General features: G+C 37.5%; 1 protein-coding gene across 5 annotated transcripts in view; it reads left to right on the forward strand.

The window, feature by feature from the left end:
• LOC148019466 (uncharacterized) overlaps window positions 1–21,700 on the forward strand; it is a 47,786-nt gene that overhangs the window by 14,343 nt on the left and 11,743 nt on the right. Inside the window, exon 4 of one of the 5 annotated variants that reach the window (XM_087701423.1) lies at window positions 723–972. The exons of 3 other annotated variants lie outside the window; for them this stretch is intronic. In XM_087701423.1, the coding sequence (XP_087557549.1) occupies window positions 723–941 (219 nt within the window). In that variant the 3' untranslated portion in view covers window positions 942–972. Of the gene's footprint in view, window positions 1–722; window positions 973–21,700 lie in introns of those variants that run through there. One more of the 5 variants, XM_087701424.1, reaches the window with a different exon arrangement.

Here is a 21,700-nt window from a genome sequence, read left to right on the forward strand (position 1 = left end):
TACATGCATGATATGAAGTGTGAAAACAAGAGGATCTGATCTAAGAAAAGCATGGTTGCTATAGGCACTTTTGTGGGGTTAAATATAGCATGACTTCACAAAGAAAAACACGTGTCAACATCTAGATCAATCATGGACAACTTCTTAGAGAGAGAGAGGAAGAAGCACTAATCTATGCATGAACAAGCAAGGAAAAAGCTACTTGATGAGGGCATGAAACCATAGATGAAGACGGGTTGTCGTATACTGTGATTTAATGACATAAACTAAAGTATATAGGGATTTTGAAGTAACCCACTGCTATCATAAATCTCATAGTTATAATGTATGCATGGCTATCTTGAAACTCTTGCTGTCCTCCTGAAGACCATTGCTCATGCCTTGTTTCGAAAGAGATGGTTGGGGGGATTGAAATCATAAGTCATGGGATGATATATGTTGGTTTTTTATAGCCATAAAATAAAGCAAACTGGGGTATAAAGGTCGGCCACTACTATCTTGAAACTCTTCCCTATTCTATGTACTTGGTTGTCGTGAATCAAGGGAAATAGTAGATTGTTTTTATGTATTCTTGATTCACTTCTATCATGACATGAAAGACTGATGTATAAGGTTGAAAGAGAGACTTTTTGGTGATCTAGCGCAATGATTATTATATATATACGCGCTAAATGAGTCCAAGGTTGTTTTTATGTGTAAAGAGGATTGCTTTGGTTTTGCAGATACATTGTTTGCTGTCCAAACATTTGTATGGCAAAGTATATGCATATTGGGCTGATCATAGCCAGGTTTATGCTAAGCAAAAGACTCAAAACATTGATGTTTATGCTAAGCAAAAGACTCAAACATTGATGTTTATGTATGGCAAAGTATATGCATATTGGGCTGATCATAGCCAGGTTTATGCTAAGCAAAAGACTCAAACATTGATGTTTATGTAGTAACATAAGTTGTACTTGGTTTGGAAGCAAGCTCTTATGAAATATATAATATCTACGATTATGTTTTAGGCACATCCGATTCCCTATGTTTGAATCTACATACCTTCTCTCTTTCTCCTCATCTTCCTTCTTTCAAATTTATGTCTCTCTGAACTGAGCTCTTCTTTCTTGAGACCGGTCCCTTTTGGCCATACACAACAAGTCTCTCAAGATTGTCTTTTATGTTGAGAGAGAGAGAGAGAGAGAGAGAGAGAGAACTCGAAAACCTATATTCACCATAAAAGAAAAATGGTATCTTTGATGAATATGAGATATAGCATCTTCATTGCAGAGCATCACTAAATGCAAATTTTAAGCCAAGTAATCAACAATTGGAGCAACAATGTAAAGAAAAACGTTGTAATTCACCATGTTAAACTTAGGCAACACTCTCTCAACCATATAATCAAAATGGACTGAGTTGTTCTCACAATCTTCATTTTCCAAAGTGCTAGGGATCCAATGGTCTTTACATCATTGTAGAGAAATAAAGTGCGAAAAATCATGTCAAACATTCACTATGAGTGCATTTGATGTCTATTTGGTGACATGTAGAAATATAAAGTCATATTATCACATGTACATAATCTCTAGCGCATAATCTTATGCAGCCATGTGATCATATAAACAACAGTTTGAACATATCGATATATAGATGTGAATCTTCTCCTCTAAGATTAGTTATGAACCTTCAAATAGATTATAGTTAGAGAAAGATTGTAAAATATGAAATTTCATTATTGATTAGGTCAAAAAATCAACTCTCTATATATGACTCACTTTGGGCTTACAAAGATTTATATGGATGGTTTGAGCCTAACAAAGATTAGGAAAAATATGATTTCCCCCCCCCCCCCCCCCCCGCCTTCTCTCTTTGTCTCTCTCTTTGTGCACAATTGAACTCACAAAGAACACCTTGCTGGAGTTATAATGATGACCCTTTGCTTTAGGGTTTTATTGGCTTCTAAGTGTTCTTCTTAGGAGCTTGAAATGAGAAGTGGTTCATTTAATGTCGATGTAGAAATACCAATTCGTTTCGTAGCCTTCTTAACCTACATCATACCAACCTCAACCTTTGTATCCGTTACGAATCGCACTATCAAAAAATACAAGAAAATTTCCCACTCCACAAATTGCAACCACATAACAACCTTTTATGAGGTAGACACTACATTTCTAGGTGCGATTGGAAGCAATGGTTTGCCACCTTGGGTTGGGGAATGACAATTTCTTATCATAACCCATACATAAGTAGGTACACAATACGTCCCATGTGTGAACTCACCCCAAATCCTACTTTCTTGTACTTCAACCAAACCTAGTTATGTGTGCAAAGCCTCCCCTACTTTACCCCAATTATGCTTAGCTAGGTATAAACTTCTTACCATATGAGATCAATTGGGACTCAAACTCCCTTGCTGCCAAGTGCACCTAGGTAGGTAGATATATATGGTGCCTACCTCTAGTGGAATTAGCTTGTAGTGTTGAATAGTGCACAGGAAATCAATAGGGAAAAGAACCCTTTTTCTACATGATACAATGCCAAGAATGACTTGAAATTACTCTTAGGCCAATCAACAAGGAAAAGGTGCAATCATTATTACCTCTTTTTCCCAGTCCATAAGATACGTGACCATTGCATAAGTAATAAACTGCACGAACATGCAACCAATCAATCTAGTCCAAAGCCCCTGAACAATTCAATTTATGATTGAAGCATTGCTCATCTTGTATGAAAAGTAGACACCCATGCAACAAAAAGCATAAGATGCCCACATTCAATTGCACATAGATCTATTGTCACTAATTAAATGCCCAAGAACCCTCACTCATTCACATGCTTAGTGGTTGGTCAATACACGGTAATAAATACAACACATGAATGGTATACATACATTCATGGACATTTACATGCCATAATCTTCCAAAATATACAAGTTTGCACACCAATAGTATAATACAGGTTACATATACTGCTAGGGGCTCGTTGCCCTCTACAATAACTATCTAGGTATGTGGTGCCTTCCATGCGGCTACCATCTTCAATATTTAGTACTGGAAAACATCATGGTAAAAAAAATAAAATCCAAAGGAAGGCTTTGATATGTACGGAAAATCATTTAACCTTCAATCTTACGTTTGCTCAATACTAAGAAGCATAAAAGAGTCTATAGAGAGACAAACCTTTCCTCCTAGATGGGCTAGAAATGCTAGGAGGCAACCAGTTGGTAGTCCAACAATGTAGACAAAGGATAGGTTCATATAGGCTCCAGCTTGCCGCCACCCTGATCCCCTCACAACCCCTAGCCAGTGCAAGCACCATGAAATCTTATATTGAGAAGCCGCAAAATCTCATGATGGCTAGAGAGACAAATTTCAAGACAACTTGTCCTTAAGAGTTATTGGCTAATACTAGGAATTAAAAATCCATACTAGAGTACTGCTTGCAAAGCATCAAAAGTAGACGAAGTCAGAAACAAGGGAATATAGCTTGCTATAACATCAATCACGTCCTTATCATTGCTGTAAACCTAGCCCCACACATTTTGAACTAATAGTAGGAACACTACTACAATCAAGGCTTCAACACAGGTAAGAACCCTTGCGACATTCACCGCTACTCCAACATCTTTCGCATTCCCGACACCTAGCTGATTAGAGAGTCTCGTGCTAGAAAAAGCCCATAAAAAATGTCATTTAAACCTTCAGTTGCTACATTTTGCATGCAGAAGTCATGCAGGGAAATCATGTTAAGATCTGAAAGCCTGTATCTGGGCAGTCAATGCTCTAGCTTACCTTACAGCACTGATGCCATCTTTCAATTTCAACCTCAATTTCAGCTTGTTAATCTCCTCAGTCAAAAGAGCACTCTCTACATCTTTCCATTTCAGCCCATCAAGTTTGTTGGTACAGATAGCAGTGCAAAATACATCCCAAGACTCAGGTAAAGTGCCAAGCAGAAATAAAGGATGGAGATTTTCCTGAAACTCAATATCCTGCTACTTCAAACTCTTCATGATAGAATGAAATTGGCTCAAATGAGTAGCTAATGGGGTCCCCTCTTTCATGTGGAGATCCATCAACTGTTTAAGCCAATACATTTGCGAAGTAGGGCTTTGCTTTGCATAAAGTTCTTGAATCTTGTCCTAGAGATCCCATGCACTCTGATCTTCTTCTTCAACAACATTATTATGGACCATGATAGTGGACTTGTATACTACATCCAACTCAGCCCAATCATCATCATCCATGATTTCGAGTTTTACACCCTTGTTTCTCAGTGGTTTAGTCTGCAATTTCTGCACCAAAACCTGTCATATTTGAGACTTCTAGTAGCTATGATTGGTACCATCTAACTTAGCAATGTTAAAAAAAGCTGAATCTTTGAGATGACCAGGCATAATGATTCAAATAGAGGCAGAATATGGAGAAAATAGGCTGCTATAATTAGCAATAAACAACCCAAAACCACGAGCAGACCAAGACAAAATGGTAGAGTACTACCGATCAATGTTGCTGCCCACCAAGTACTATCAGTAGTACATCAAAATGACATGATTTAGCCCAATAAATACATGACAGCCTACATAAAATAGCTTGTTTTAATAAATGAGAGCAGTAAGTGAATGAGAGCAAACAGTAGGCTAATGGAAATCTAATGATAACAGTGACTGCCAAGTCCAATCCTGCGTCAAGCGGGCATAATAGAGGCACTATGAGAGCTACTGAACATGAGCCAAACACCCAAATGCGTAAAGAAATTCCGTCAGAACAATCGATACATCCCTTGAGTAATAAAGCAAGATCTACACACTACTGGCAAGACCTGACAAAGGTCGCTATATGTGTTGAGAGAGAGAGAGAGTATGAGATAGATACACAAGACATGCTCCCAAAGAATGATTCATATTGATGTAGAGTTAGTATATATAGGTGAGACCCAAGTCAAGTGAGAGATGATATATATAGTTGTAACATCCCCACTCAAACAAAGGTCTCTAGCTGCGAGTGAAAAAACCCTTGGGGAGAACAAGGGAAAAACCTGAGCCCCTACACATACCTACGATAAAAAAATGATTTACTATAAAGTTTTCCTTGAATACAATGATACATGCCTCAATCAGTGAGACAAGAACTTGGAACAATACCAAGTGCATGTCTTAATGAACTAAAGCGAGCTTCACTAAGAGCTTTTGTGAAGATGTCTGCAACCATTTGATCACTGGGACAATGCTCCACCATAATGGAACCTTTCTTGACTTCATGTCGAACATAATGATAATGACTAGCAATATGCTTTGATTTACTATGTTGTATGTAGTCTTTGGTAAGACTAATAGCACTTTGGTTGTCGCATCGAAGAGGTGTACTAGATGATGAAGGATGTCCCAAATCTACAAGTAGTTGTCGAAGCCAAACTAGCTCGTGAGCTGCTAATGCTGCAGCAACATATTCAGCCTCAGTTGTAGAAACCACAACACATCGTTGTTTCTTGCTGGACCAAGAAACCAAACGTCCACTTACAAAGAAACAATTCCTACTTGTAGATCGCATGGATAAATGTGAACTTGCCCAATCAGCATTTGTATATCCAATAAGGTTAAGAGAAGTTGAAGAAGATAAAGAAGAATCCTCTCGACGACGATAAATAAGCCCAAACTCCCTAGTACCCTTGAGGTACTTAAGAATACGTTTTGCAGCACTCCATGAATAGTGGAAGAAGGGGAAGAAAGATATTGTCCCAAAAAGTTAGCTGTAAATAAAATATCTGGTCTTGTGTTTAAACCAATAAATTGAAGACAACCAACAAGATTAGAAAAAGGTTGATGAATGGCTGATTCTTCATTGCGTGTTGTAGATGTACCCTTGGTAGAGCTCGAAAGATTGGGAGTGTTGGCAGAGTGTGCATTTGTCAACCCAAACTTCTTAACAATATCATTAATAAACTTTGTCTAGCGAAGAAGAAGAATGCCTTGTTGTCGGTGTCGTTGAACTTGAATACCTAAACAAGAATGTATCTCACCAAGATCCACCATTTCAAATGCAATCGATAAAAGCTTCTTCATAGCATCCAAGAAATCAATATTATTTGACATAAGAATAGTATCATCAACATATAGAGCAAGAATAATAAAACATTTGTCCTCCCTTTTGATGTAAAGATTTGGGTCAGCAAAACATGCAACAAAACCTTTAGATGTGAGGAACTGATCAATCTTAATATACCAAGCACGAGAGGCTTGCTTCAATCCATATAATGCACGATGAAGCTGGCATACAAGATGCTTCTTTCCTGCAATCATAAAACCTTCAGGTTGCTCCATATAGATTTCTTCTTCAAGATCTCCATTGAGAAAAGCCATTTTAACATCCATTTGGTGAATTTCTAGATCAAATAGTGTTGCAAAAGCCAAAAACATACGAACAATTGTGGAGCGCACAACGGGAGAAAATGTTTCTTGATAATCTACTCCTACAATCTATGAGTAACCTTTTGCAACAATTCGTGATTTGAACTTATCAAACGAGCCATCAGCTTTGGTCTTGGTTTTATAAACCCATTTACATTTAATAGGAACACGATTTGGGGGGAGTTCAGTAAGAATCCATGTACCTTTGGAGATTAAAGAATCGTACTCAGCTTACATAGCTTCTTGCCATTGATCCCTTTGAGACGAATTGATAGCTTCCATATACGATATTGGATCCTCTTGGACAGACATAGCATCATCAAAGACATCATATTCAATAGAATAGAATCCATGCTCTATCTCAATAGGAAGATCGACATATATCTCCAAATTTTCATCAATCTTCGTTGAAGGTGAAGGAGGTTTATGATCATCAGAATTAGTAGACTCACAAAGCAAGTAAGAAAATGCACTAAGCAAAGACTGTGTATCATCTGAAACATTTGACGACCATGTGCCACCCATAGTCTTCTCATTAAATATAGCATTACGACTAATGATAACCTTTTGAGGAGAAGGATCATAAAATTTGTAACCTTTGGAATGATCTGAATAACCAAGAAAAATAAGCTTCAAATCTGGAGGGTTCAATGTATGTCGAGTGTCCTTGGGCACATGAATATAAGCAATGTATGTCGAGTGTCCTTCAAATCTAGAGGGTTCAATGTATGTCGAGTGTCCTTGGGCACATGAATATAAGCAATGCAGCCAAATGTGCAAAAGTGAGAGACTGAAGGTGTCTTCCTTGTCCAAATTGTTATAGGAATTTTACTAGCAGGTGCAGTTGAAAGATGATTTTGAATAAAAACGGCTGTTAGAAGTGCTTCAGTCCAAAACTTTTGAGACAAACCAGAGTGTATAAGCATGCAACGTATAGCATTAAGAATAGTGCGATTTTTGCGCTCAGTAACACATTTTGCTGAGGAGAATAAGGAATTGTAAACTCATGATGAATACCTTGATCCTTACAGAAGTTATCAAATAGATTGGATACATATTCACCGCCATTGTCACTGAGAATAAGGAATTGTAAACTCATGATGAATACCTTGATCCTTACAGAACTCATCAAATAGATTGGATACATATTCACCACCATTGTCACTGCGAAGAGTCTTTATAGAGAATCCAGTTTGAAGCTCCACACTTATCTTGTATTGTTTAAATATAGATAAAGCCTCAGACTTATGTCGAAGAAGATAGACATGTGTGTACCATGAAAAATCATCAATGAAAGTTATAAAATATCAATATTGAGACTTTGAGGCAGGAAAAGGACCGCAAATATCGGTATGAACCAAATCCAAGAGAGCACATGAATGTGATGAAGTAGAAGTGTGGAAAGGCGAACGATGGTGTTTTCCAAGTGCACAGTACTCACATATTCCCATACGTGGATGAGATTTAAGATCCATACCTTGCACAAGACCATGACGATGAAGATCAAGAATTTTGGCAAAATCGGAGTGTGCAAATCGTTGATGCCATAATTTGCAATCTGCATCTCCAGGGGCAGTAACAACATTTGCAACCGTATCATTCAATGATAGCTCAAATAGATTACCATGTCAAGAAGCCACTGCTATAGTATGTTCGTCTTTCTCTATATGACATTGATTATGATCAAAACCAACAAACAAACCAAGATCAACTAGACGAGCAACAGAAAGAAGATTTCTTTGCGAATCTGGAACATGAAGAACTCCTCTTAATATTCTAGTGGATGAAACAGTCCCCAGATATAAATCACCCACTCCTTTGACTTGACACGTCGTATCATCTGCAAGGTAAACAAACTTCTTGACAGGAAGAGAATGATAATTGTGAAGCCATTGCGATTGGTATGTCATGTTTCCAGTGGCACCTAAATCAACGATAAATAGAGAACCATCATGAACATGAAGTATCTTTTCTGGAGAGATAACATGATGGACGAAATTGAGCTCCTGATGAGTATGATCATCATCAATTGTAGTTTGTTGAACAATATAAGCTCGAGAACGTTCTTCATCATCTTTGCGTTTATAACAACGACGAGATGGATGATCTGTATGTGCACAATAATCACAAGGAGGAAAACTTTTGGACGAGCGAGATTGCTTTGCAGTAACTCCATGCTCCTCATCATATTGACATGCCTAGCAATCAGAAGCCACATGGCCTTTCTTATCACAATAAGAACAATGTTTGTTAGGATAAGCAAGATGAGAAGATTTACCACCTTGATTAGGACGTCCACCCTACTGAAAACGTGAAGCGGGATGCTTGCGAGCAACAAAAGCAGCATCAAAATCCCTTTGTTCGTGAGTGACCAAAACAGCATCAGATTTTTCCAAATGATGCTCATGACGTTGAGAATATTCAATAAGAGATATACATGCTTTGTCAAAGTGGATATCATCCTTGTTAGAAAAAATAGTGATGATATTGTCATATAAAGGATCTTTGATGGTATGAAGAAGTTGAGTAACAATCTGATTTTTAGCAATAGGAGCGCGGGCAGCACCAAGCTGATTGATAATGTCTTTAAAGCCTTGATATGAGAGTGCATAGAAGTACCAACCTTATATTCAAGATTCTTCAAACGAGTTTGGAGATATAAAATTTCGGTGACCGATTTCTTCTCAAATGTTGAGATAAGATACTCTCAAACAGCATGAAAGGTTTCCAGAAGAAAGACATTCAACATAAGTGAGTCATGAAGTGCAGACAATATATAACGACGAGCCGCTTTGTCACAAGGAATCCAATCAGTATGATCAATTTTCCATTGTTCAAATAACGGGCCATCACTAAATCAGAGAATTGTCATTCATCACATCAATAGTTGAACTGAGCAAGACAGGTCACCCAAAACAATATCAAATAATTTGTCACCTTCAAGAATTAGCATCATCTTTGCTTTCCACCCAAGAAAGCCTTGTCCTTGGAAGAAGGAAACCGAACGTTGGCCAGACGGATATCCGTTAACAATTACGCAATTGGCCATGCATGTATCTCGAGAGAAAAAAAATAAGATGAGATCGCAGAATCTGCAAACCATGAACAAGACGAGTGTAGTTGAGACGCGTGACAATCAAAATAGGGAGATGCACGTAAGAACGACAAAAAGTATTGACTAACTAAAAAGAAAGCCCGAAATAGAGAGACGTAACGTGCAAGACGAGGTGACATGTATAAGAAAAGTGCTATTTCGATCGAACAAAGAAAGTGAACGAGAATAAAACAGCACAAAAAATAGCAAGATGTTTGCTTGTCGTAATCAACGTCATTAATGAAGATGAGCGATTAACGAACTGCAATTGGGGATTAACGAACTGTAATTAGAATTACAGTTTTAAATAAATAATCACAGATTTGAGCAGAATTGTTGTCTTGAATCCTGAACTGTCATAACTTTTGATCCAGAACTCCGATTGACAAGCGGTTTTGACAGGATTCGAGAGCACGACGAGAGCTATGCACCAGACCTGGTTTTGTTTTTAAAGACATAATTAACTAATACTTCTAATTTGAACAAGTTCATGTATCAAATCATCACTTGTGCAAAGAATTCAATCAAGTATAAACAATGAAACAACTTATCTTCCTTGTTGTTGCTACGCATCCATAGCTCTGATATCATGTTGAGAGAGAGAGAGAGAGAGAGAGTACGAGAGAGATACACAAGACATGCTCCCAAAGAATGATTCATATTGATGTAGAGTTAGTATATATAGGTGAGACCCAAGTCAAGTGAGAGATGATATATATAGTTGTAACAGTATGCTCAATGAAGACGGATCAAATCAGCTCATAAGTATCCAAAAGCAGACATGAAAGTGTCTACCAAGCAAATATCATAGTCAAATACATATGAGAGATCCTAGTCTCAAATCTCAAGTAGCTCAAATCCATAACCTGCAAGCTCTAGGTAAATCCGAGACTGTAAGCAAAAAGATCCCACTAGCACAAAAGTCGATGGCAAATGAGCAACCAAGCTCAAACATAGCATGTAAATGCATAATACATCTCATAGCCAAGACTGTACATCATGAGAGCACCAAGAGTTTATCTTCTCCAATCTAGTCAGAATCCTCTCAACATCTCCGATATGAGCTGACACAAATAACCTGCATTCTTGAGTGCATCCAGTGTCTCATCTTTCACTTTCTCCAAGCAACCTTTGATAGGGATGTCATCAAGGAAAGGCATAGTGAGCTACGGAATGTAGTCACGTAGAACCTTGTTCATAGCATTCATCATGTGTGCCACAGAGTTTGTAGCACCATGTAGTAAAGTGTACATCTAAACAAGGCTTAAGGATGTCTTCATCATAGTGAGATCCCTACTCTCAAGAGCAAGTTGGAATTGATTATAGCCGGAATAGAGATCACCTAGAGAATAAATAGCCCAACCTACAAAAGCTTTCGCAAACTCATCAACAATAGGCCTAGAACCAACATTCCATATTGTCACCCTATTTACCAATTGCATATCCTGTATGAACCTCAGTGAACCATTCTTCTTCGGCACAGTGAACCACTAATTAGAATAGGGCGCTGACGATGGTTCAAGAATTTACATCCTGATCTTTTCATTCAAGAGGTCTATCGATTTGTGCAAGTGAGCCTTTGGCACTATAATGGGACTGAGATTCCATGGAATGTGTGGGATAGTAAAGATAACCATAGGTGAAACAACTCCAGTATCTAAATACCCAATCTCGTGCGGAAAGAAAGCAAATGCTCTCCCATGACATGCTAGCATCTCCTCAAACATCTCGTCTCTTTAAGTAGCAAGAAGTCTTCATTCCCAATTCTCAATTGTTTGAGCATCTCTGCTGAAATTTTATGGCCAATACTTGCAGGATCTCTCAAGTTTGGATGCCTAGTAATCCTCTTCATTTGCTCTTCACAATCTGGCAATAGCGGACTTGCAACTGGCTTAACTTTCTTGTCCTTTGTCTTGTACTTGGTTTCCACTCTAGCTTCATATTTTTCCCCTGCTAAATGCAATCCTATTGTAAATTTTATGCATAACCCAAATCTTGCTACGAATAGTCAGCATCCAACCTTGTGAGCTGAAAACAATCAGTCCTTTTCTCACTGGATCGCATAAGAATAATCCTAGACCCAGTAGGCTGACACACATCAACCTGTAAACCCTATTTGCTAAATTATTTTAGTACCCTTCAACCCTTTTTACTGATTAAATTTAGCAAAGAACCCTTTTTGTTGAGAGGTTTTAGCACCCAATTCATTTTGTAGTATGAATTTAGCAATCTTAAAATACAAAACCAAAGAGTGAACCTACACAATACTAGACAACTCCTTATTCTTAGCTTTCAGCATAGACAGGAGTTCTACAATTGTATCCGAGTAAGAAAATCCATCATAGAACCCCTCAATCCCATCATCGTCCTATAAAAGACCTACAAGTCTCAAATCTTTCTCTTTCCTTATTACATATTCCCTGGTAGGCCTAGGTATTTGTGAGCCTAAAAAATCATAAAGAACTCTCTTCAGATACACTAAGGACCCTGAGAAAAGGCCATCACTGCGAGGAGGCGAGAGCTTCCCCTTTCTCATACCACCATCGCCCCACAGGACCGTGGTACCTAACAAAAAACCGGCTCTTTTGTGGACAAAGGGGACTCTCGCAAAGTATCTTTGTTCCTCTGATGGTTCACGCACACTGTCATGAACTGCATTGCTCTCCTTCCATCCTTTCTTTTGACTCGCATGTAAGCAGAGCCATCATCCATCGCCTTCGTCTCCATATATGCTTTTGTAATAAAGGGCTGACCTAAAATGATAGGGAAGGAGCACAAATCTTGGATAAAGAAGTGATAGGAATCATTAATATCATCTATAGCAACCTTCATGTTAGGGCACATACCGTAAAGCTCCCCTTGAGTGTTGTTGGTAGCCCTTATCCACCAACTGTGCTCAACATCCACTGGCCACTTGCCACTCTCATAAAGACTGAAAACCATGAAATTGATTTTCGAACCATGATCCAAAAAAGCAATACAAGTAGTCCCATTTTTGCCAATTTTGACTACTGCATGCGGGGAAGTAACCCAGGACCATCATCCTCATTAGCATACTACACTAGCTAAATTCTCTTTTCATCTTTCTTGGAGGCAAAACTTTTCTCAAATATATTATAAGGATATTCATCACAAAACAATTCCTCAATTTGGATACCCTCAATAATAGACTCTGCAATTATCTCTATCTCATGGTGGATCATAGCATGAGTAGGCTCTCCAATCATCTACCTCTTCCTCTTGATAATGTCAATGATCACCTCATGAAATTCTCTTTTCACTATTTCCAAAATTTTATCCAAGGTGAAATCAATCTTTGCATTCAGGATCCTATCTTCCAATACTTTCTTGAGATCAATTCAGTCTCAATATCCAAGAGAAGCTTATAGCCAGGTTACTTTTTCTGTCTAGGTTCTTGCTTCTTGGGTTTCTGCATATTTTTCATGCTCTGCTCAGGACCGAAAGTACAAGGCTCAGAAACAGGATCACTTCTTCTAGTCACCTGCTTTGTAGTCCCAAGCATCTCATCATCTCTCTTTCTTTTCTCTTCAACCATAACTTTAGCCCCCTAAATTTTTGCCATGTAAGCATAGATCAAATAGGTACCCACTAGGGAATTCCACCTAATCTCAAATCTAATCTTTCCACCAGTTGCACTAAGCTCAGCCTGTGTTATTTTCCTCTTGAGCAAAGGACCATAACTTTGACTCAGCCTCAGGAGCTTTTTCTAACTACAAACCATAGGCCATTGCATCTTTGCATATCTCTCTAGCCACATAATAAGTCCACAAGAGCATCTCTTTGAGAAGCTTTTTCATGCCTCCTTTCCCAAAGTTCAAATCAATAGGCTATCTTGAATCTACATAGCAAATCTTATTATCCTTCCATGTCACTAAATTCAGCCTCTGTGCCTATGCAAAAGCCTAACAATTCTTACACTCATGATCAGTGCTGCCGCACCACATACATGCATTTGTGGGAGTTCTAGCTGGAGTAGATGGGGCTAGAAGATTACTAGTTTTCTCCTCCATCTTAGTCATCTTGATCTGCAAGACCCATATGTCTTTAATTAAATCATCTATAGGCTCTTCTATAGGCAGAACCATGGAAACTGGTGGCTTTATGGCAATTGTCGGGCAAGGATATAGGCATAGGTATAGGAGCGGGTGTAGGTACAGAAGTAGAGATAGGCATAGAAGAAGAGACAGGTGTAGGCGTAGAATAAGAAACAAGAACATCTGATTGCATCCTTACTCTTCGTTGCTTGATTTTCACAAGCAAAAAAATAGTATCTCTTGCATTCTGCCATGCATTCTTCAAACCATTCTCCTGCGTCCTATCTTCAAGCAATTGCTCTAACTGCAATTGCAAAGGAGGGTTTGCAACAGTCTGTACCAACAACTCCACCTTCTTTGCATCCAAGATTACCCTCTCAGTATCATCCAACTACTCATAAATGGAGCTCAAACTCCTGCAAGAGCTCCGTAGCAAAACAAGACCCTTATTGGGTTTTCTAATCCACTCTCTAAAAGCATGGATAGTAATCAGCCTTGTATCTTCCAAGAAGAACCTGTTCTTCATGGCTTTCTTGAAATCATCCCAATCATGATTACATGCACTAGTTTTTATAATTCAAGCCTTCAAGAATGGAGTGCATATGGGACAAAGAACTGGCTCATTCGATGCAGAAGAACCTTGAAAAACTCCATCTTTGAGGCATATAATTTCAAGAGTTCTGAAACCTTACATCTATCAAACAATTTCAAGATAGAAAACTAAAACAATTGATACCAAGTATTCAATGTATTAATGCCAAGAATCCAATGATACAAGTGGAGTAGAATCCTCGGGCTAAAAACCCTGATCATGCAATACAATGAAGCCAAAAGAACTCTCATAAATAGCTAATAGATGAGAGAGAAAACTTGTCAAGACTTCTCACATAATACCTTGAACTCAACTTCAAGTAATGCAAGAGATCCCACGAGATTTGTCTTTCTAGTAGCCTTTTTTAACTAAGGCCACTAAATCTTGCAAACCAATCACAAGCACTCGTATAAGTCGAAGAAGATTCCCTACTCCAAATTGTCCAGGCCTGTCTCAACTTCAATGCTCTCTATTTGTGCAGTATAGCAGTCCTACTTCAACCCAAACTCAAAAAGCACAATGCTTTTTTTTCCCTATCTGCATTTTCATCTTGATATTTATGATTAAGATTTGATTTAACTAATCCATTGAAAATCACTGTCAAATCTGCTTGCCTTTATCTTTGTTTCTCAGACAGCCATGAACTAGATCTAAAAATATAAGTAGCCAAAGCTTAATGAGTAGGCTTAATGCTTTAAGCTTGGCTCCTTTTTTAGCCTTAATGATAGCATTTTTTTGCTGCATTTAATTGTCTCGTCCCTAAGTATGTTTTGAGGCTCCGCGTTTACCGCAAAATTATACCGATAGGTGTTTGAAAAGCACAGTGTTTACGACACCCTGTTTGGCATCGTTAATAGAAGGCTAATAATCTTCTTTCTTATATACTAATCATTGTTCTCAATGCTGAGATTAATCATCTAGTAATTGGTTCATCTTTTGAGCTTTTCACACTTGCAAAGAAAATGATCTAGTTTGGATTAAAGTAGTTCAAATTTTAGGATGTTCACACTCATGTCTGAGTGAACCAGTTTGACCAAGAGGCATTTTACACTTTAAAGCTTTATTTCTTGGTTTTTAGGCCCTGGTTTTGCATGGATCTTCTTGGCTTCCACTCTTAAGCTCTTCCACTAGTTCCCAGGGGTTTTTAGCTTTGGCAGGCTACACATCAATACAATGGCATCATTTTTTATTTATCTTTTACACACATGTAGGTGTTCATACACTCTTAAGCACACGTATACAGATTCATATTTACAAGGAGAAATTTTGAGTTTGGATATACTGAAATGCAACCTAAGTTGGAAAATAATATTGCACTCCAAGCAAGAACTGAGAATTGAAAGACGGGAACTCACATGCAATGTACGAGAAAAATAGACCTCAGGCCTAAGTCACACATAAAATCACAAGAAAAAAGATGTTGTCATGGAAGGAGTGCAAGCCTTCTGGATCTCACTATATCCTGGTTTTTTGCTCGTAGACACGCAGTGTCACGACAACGTCTTTGTGGATGACTGTGCATATTGATTTTTGAGCCTTTGCATGTGCTTGGGTCATTCTTTCGTAGAATCCTCATACACTCTAATGAGAGTCGAAAAACACCTTCTACTAGAAATTGATTTAAAACATATCAACAATAGTTGCATTTGATATACATGTAATACATCTATCAATTACATGGTTTACTATTATATATTTACAACTTTTCTTTGAGTCAAATCTCATGGTACTCACATTAGCGAAACAAGAGTCCTACTAGAAGAGTAAAGGCAAACTCACCCTTCCTCCTTTTCTCTCTCCATCTCTCCCTCTCTCTCTTATGGCTATCTTTGAGTAAATAAGTATTATTCTTCAATGAGCACTTTGAAATACATATCTAGAACAATATCCAAGTGTCGATTGTAGGTTATAGATTGTATGACTTACGTACACATAAAATTTTATTATGAACCCATTTGTGCATGGTTAGGTTTGAAACTTATTAAATATAGTGTATATATTGGACCATTGTACTATCTAAATAATACAAGGTGTATCGCATGGCATGAAGCACTTGGTTTTCTAAACCTTGAACCATAATTTTCATGTTGCATTCTATTTTGTACACTGCATGAACTTCATAATGAGATACGAGATATAAGTAAAGCACGTTTTCTTTGTGCCAGAGATCTCTCAATCACATAGTAGCCAAGCGTACTCTCCTATCCGCATGAATGCCATGCTAACACTATAAGTATAGGATAAGCATGTAAGTTGTCGAAACTATGGGAAATATATACTTTTCTTAGATGAACTCAAAAAGCTAAGAAAATGTGAAAATATTTTACGTAATTTGCAGCACATATAATGATACATATATTTTGGGAGTTAGCATGCTAAGGTGGACCACTTAGTAAGCTATTTAGTTAGGTTATTTAAAAAGTTAGGCGATTGGTAAAATTTTTGTACAAAATATCTAAATCTTTCAGAGTATAGATTTTTAGATTCATCTCATCAAGATCTTTCCAATGATGTATAGCATGATGGGGTATGCCATGGGATACCATTAAAGTGTAAGCTTGTAAGGAGCTAGCTAAGCTTGTCCTAGACAACCTATTTTGGTACCACATTACCATCCTTTCACCCTTTTACATAATGATGCACATAAATAACTATACCTAGTATCATTTACAATATTCTTTCTCAGGATGACAAAAGTAGTACTTTTCAAGCAAACACAATGAGTTAAAAGAGCCTCTGTCATTTACAATTACTAAATCCGTATGAGCTCTTGGAGGTTTTTGCCACCCATAGTTGACCAATAACTTATTTGTGGCACCCATAGTTGATCAATAACTCATCCCTAGCACCCAATGATGTGATGACCTGAACTACTATGTAGATAGGGGCATCTGTAGACATATACCTAGAGTCATGACCATTTGCACACTAAATGAAAGTACAATTTGTTCTTGCACTTCTCCCTCAACTACTACTGCTAATCAAGCTTGCTATGTTCCCTTGGGAAAAAGGTATGCCATCAATATACAAACATTATCCCTCATGATGCCTAAGATCTTGTTCAAAGAGAGGCCTCATTAGCACAAAGGCCATAGGTACTCATGTTGTGAATGTACCTAGCAAGCTGATGCTATGGACCCCAACGATATATAGGAACACAACAACACATTAATGTGACCTTTGAATTATGTGGGATATATAGATCCTGTGCTATAAATAGGCCATGCCCACCATTTGGTATGATAGAATGACCAATCAAATACTGAGCAATCCCAAAGCTAAATATCTCTCCATCTCTAGGAAGAGACCCCTCCCATTCTTCGTATAGTTTGCGATCATAATTCTGTACTAAAGGTTGCAACGTGAAGGCAAACGATAATCTTTTGACATCTCATCAGTGAGACCAACAAGAAAAGGATGTCGAGAAATCTCGTGCTGTAAATAAAAAAGTGCTTGACCATACCATGTCGAGGAAGGTTTGCATCAAGGACAATATCATCATCCTCCATTGATGTACCTACATTACCTTATATGGTCAAGTCTCCCAGAGATATAGTGGTAAAATTATCAAAGACAACAAATTTTAAAACATGAAACCTTACCTTGGGCTTATCTCCCTATTGTGGTAGAGGTGCAAGATTATATAAATCAAATGACACTTTGTGAGTATGACATGCCTTACATATGAGGCAAGAACTATGGTCTGATGCAATTAAGACAACTAAGAAGGAAAAAGTCAAAATACTGAAGTTGTTGTTGGAAGAGAAGCAAAAGCAGAATGATGGGAATGAAAGAACCTCAAGAAGGGCAGCCAAAGGAAGTGGAAAGCTTGCATCTAAACAAGGTATACCTCATGAAAATCAACCCGATATGTCTATGGATAATGCATCAAAGAGTAAGAAATAGGAGCAAAGCAAACCCAAAGGCAAAAATCTAGCATACACATCGTAGTCTAATATTGAGACAACCACAAATTTAAAGAAAGTCTTAGAAAATAGGATTTTGAATATTGGAATTTACCTTGGTTGAAATTCTTGGCATTGCTAAGTGAGAGTTTAATGAAGAAATCAAAGACATTATCAAGAGGAAGCATCACTTCGTTGGGAAACTGGCTAATCTTAATTTACAAGAGGAAGAAGATTTGGTTGCATATGGAATACAAGGTCTACTAGAAACATAGCTACAAGAAATGTAGCTGTGTTTGCATCTACATTTCTTGCATCTACAAGAAATGTAGATGCAAGAAGAAGAAGATGTTGAAAATGCAATAATTCGTAGCCAAACATCAAGAGGAATGAGACAAGTTCAATTCAATGAAGAAGAAGCATATGTAATGATACCTAGGAGTCACTACTTATGAAACCATTGGGTGAGAGCTACTATAAAGACTCTAGTCAAAGTCTAAGATCTTAAGGAACCATGTATTTCATTGATTGATCATGAGTCGAAGATAAATGGTATGACAAAGAGTATTTACATAAACGGAAGTTGGCTAGTTAACATGGATCATGGTTGGAGAATGTGGATTGCAAATAATTCACCAGGAGATTTGTATGGAGCATGTTTGAATACAAAAATAATTCATGATTCTTGGCCAACCATATACCACTACAGTTTGTATGGAAACTGAAGTATTGGATGATGGCTTTGCATGTTCCAGAATTAGAAGTCGTGATGGGAAGCTAGCTGTTCAATTTCTTACTGTATGTGTGAACCATGGAAGAAATCATACCAGTCTTTGTGATCATCCCTTGCCTCCGAATAATAAAGAATTCAAAGATTCTTGTGATATGCTTGGCTTTCAAAAGGTCCCATTATAAAGCGAGACTATGATGGTACTAAAAAGAAAAGTCTCTCACCTCATATAAAAGGTATAGATGCTTTTTCTACAAGGTTCACAACATTTTCAGTAGATGGTTTGGTTTGTTTTCAAAAGATTGGAAATATATAGTCATGTAAATAAAATTTTTTGCAAGACTTACAAAGACTAAAAGAAGTACGGGTTTCTTGAGTCTAATGAATGCGTCACAGAGATTGTTGATGAAATGGATTATGTTGATACTATGGGTGAGCTTGCAGCTATGATGCACTCTAGACTGCACGTAGGAATTGAATTAGTGACACAAAGTATACTCTGTTGATATCTAGAGGATAGGGTGATAGAAAAGTTTGATATGTAGAGGATAGGGTGATAAAAAAGTTGAAAAACAAATATAAAAATGCACAGATGGAAGATCTAATCAATGGATTGAAATGAATATAAAATTGTGGCTAAGAAGGTTAAGCATGTTGCTTTGCCATCCCCTTCTCACAGTGAGATAAAGATAGAGTTGACTTCTCATTAGCCAAAGCATAGAGATCCGAAGAAGATTGGGCATAAGTATACTGCAAAATCCCTAAAAGAATTGAAGATTAGCTGTGAGGATTTTCTTACTCATGGAGAGAGACTGTGTTTCGTAGATGTTGTCAAAACATGGTAGAGCATTTATATTTTAGCTACATGAAATTGGACATCTTGATCCTAGTATTATTACCCCAATGGTCATTTCCACTATGTCTCATGGAATTTACAACCTATTCCAATGCCGAAAGCTCACTTATCAAAGTTAATTGGGTTGCTGAATGAAAAGATCAGAATGGAAAATTTGCAGCCATCCTTTGCTCCATATTCAAACAAATGGTTCACAGTGCCAAAGAAAAATGGAAATTTAAGGGTCACATAGGATATGCAATCAATGACGAATAAGATGACTTAGAAATGTTGGGGTTGATTCAATTGTGAATGACTTTGTAGAAGCCTTGGTAGGAAGGGCGATCTACTCCTTGGGTGACCTTTACTCTGGATATGATCAGTTTTAGTTAGTAATTTAAGGTAAGGATTTGACAACAATAAAACACCTTTGGGATTGATGAGCATGTGTACCTTGCCACAGGGAGCAACAAATTTAATTGTTGATATGATGAATGCCATAAATAAGCTTTTGTGGGATTACATACTATAGCTCACTATACCTTTTCTTGAGGATGTACCAATAAAAAGGGTGCACAGAAGAAGATAAAGATGAATTAGTGGATAAAAAGGGATGTAGAAAGTTTATTACAGATTATATAGTTAGTTTTGAAATAATGTTAACGAGATTGGAAGAGGCGAATCTTACTCTTTTAGGACAAAAGCTAACTTTTGGGGTTAGAGAAGTCTTGATTGTGGGCCACATGTGTGGACCATATGGAAGATGGCCATCTCCAACGAAGGTGAATGCAATTGGAAGAATGGAAGAGGTTTATACATCAACCTTTGAAGTTCAAAGATTCTTGGTACTTATGTTTTTTATCTCATATAGATTCTACTTTGCTCATATTGTGGATGCCCTCTATCAATTGCTGAGAAAATGACAAAAGTTTTAGTGGCATGAAATGCATAAAAAAGTAAAGAGAAAGCTGAAATACTTGTTGCAAATAGTATCTAAACTGAGAAAGGTTGTTTATAAAAGTGGAAGAACTATCATTACTATAGTTAACATAAGTCCTATAGGGATAGGATGGACTATTGGATAGGATGATGAGTAAGGAAACAGGTGTGTTGTGAGATTTACAGATAAAGTATTGAATCAACATCATAGAAACTATTCGTAGATCACAAGACAATTATGGGGAGTGGTTACTACATTGAACTGCGACAAAGAGTATTTTATCGAAGCTTTAGTTATTGTAGAGATAGACTGCTTACCACTTCTTGGCATGAACTAGTTGCTCTACTTTGAACATTGCTATGCTTCAAAGGATTGCTTACAATAAGACCTTGAATCTAGATTTTCGACATATTGCAATAAAGACAATTGAGTTGCTGATATGCTATCAAGGGCTAGATATGAGAATGAGGAAGATATGCTTTCAGATGGTGAAGAATTTGAAAGTGCAAGAGTAGTACTTGACCATATATGCTATGCTTCTTCAGTTGAGTCTTTTTTAAAAGAGTTGTATGAGGGTGAATGGCTATAGATTGGTTGTTATTTAAGCACTTGGACAAGGCAAGGAGGGTGGATTGATCAAGAGTTCAAGAGGATCTAAATAAAAGTGTATGGTTATTTCTTGAAGTATGGATTTCTATGGAAGCATCAAGGAAGCATCCAAAGCAAAGAAATGGTACTTCTTTGAGAGTATTTTGTGACAAACATGGAGTATATAGACTGGTCATTGAGGAGTTTAGGCCATCTTTGCAAAGATAAAAGAAAGTTATTGGTGGAAAGGCATGTACAAAGATGTCTTGTAGTTTTTAGAGACTTGTACTACTTGCTAGATGTACTTTTCTACATGACATTGTGATGGTCTACATTCAACCTATCCACTAGTTATGCATTATAAGTGGGTGGTTGACTTAGTAACCATGCCTATGGATCTACAGAAAATGAGATACATTGGACTTGTAAGAGAAGATCTCAAAACTAGGTGGAAGGTTGAGCTTAATGAACGAAGACTACTAGTGCTATGTGTATATTTCTTTTAGAGGATGTGATATGTCACTATGGATAGTAGATAGAGAAGAATTGGATGCAGATGAAGCTAGAGAA

The sequence above is a fragment of the Lygodium microphyllum genome, chromosome 20, assembly GCF_053477565.2.
Source record: "Lygodium microphyllum isolate KBCC chromosome 20, Lygodium_microphyllum_v1.1.10, whole genome shotgun sequence".
Classification (NCBI taxonomy): Eukaryota; Viridiplantae; Streptophyta; class Polypodiopsida; order Schizaeales; family Lygodiaceae; genus Lygodium; species Lygodium microphyllum.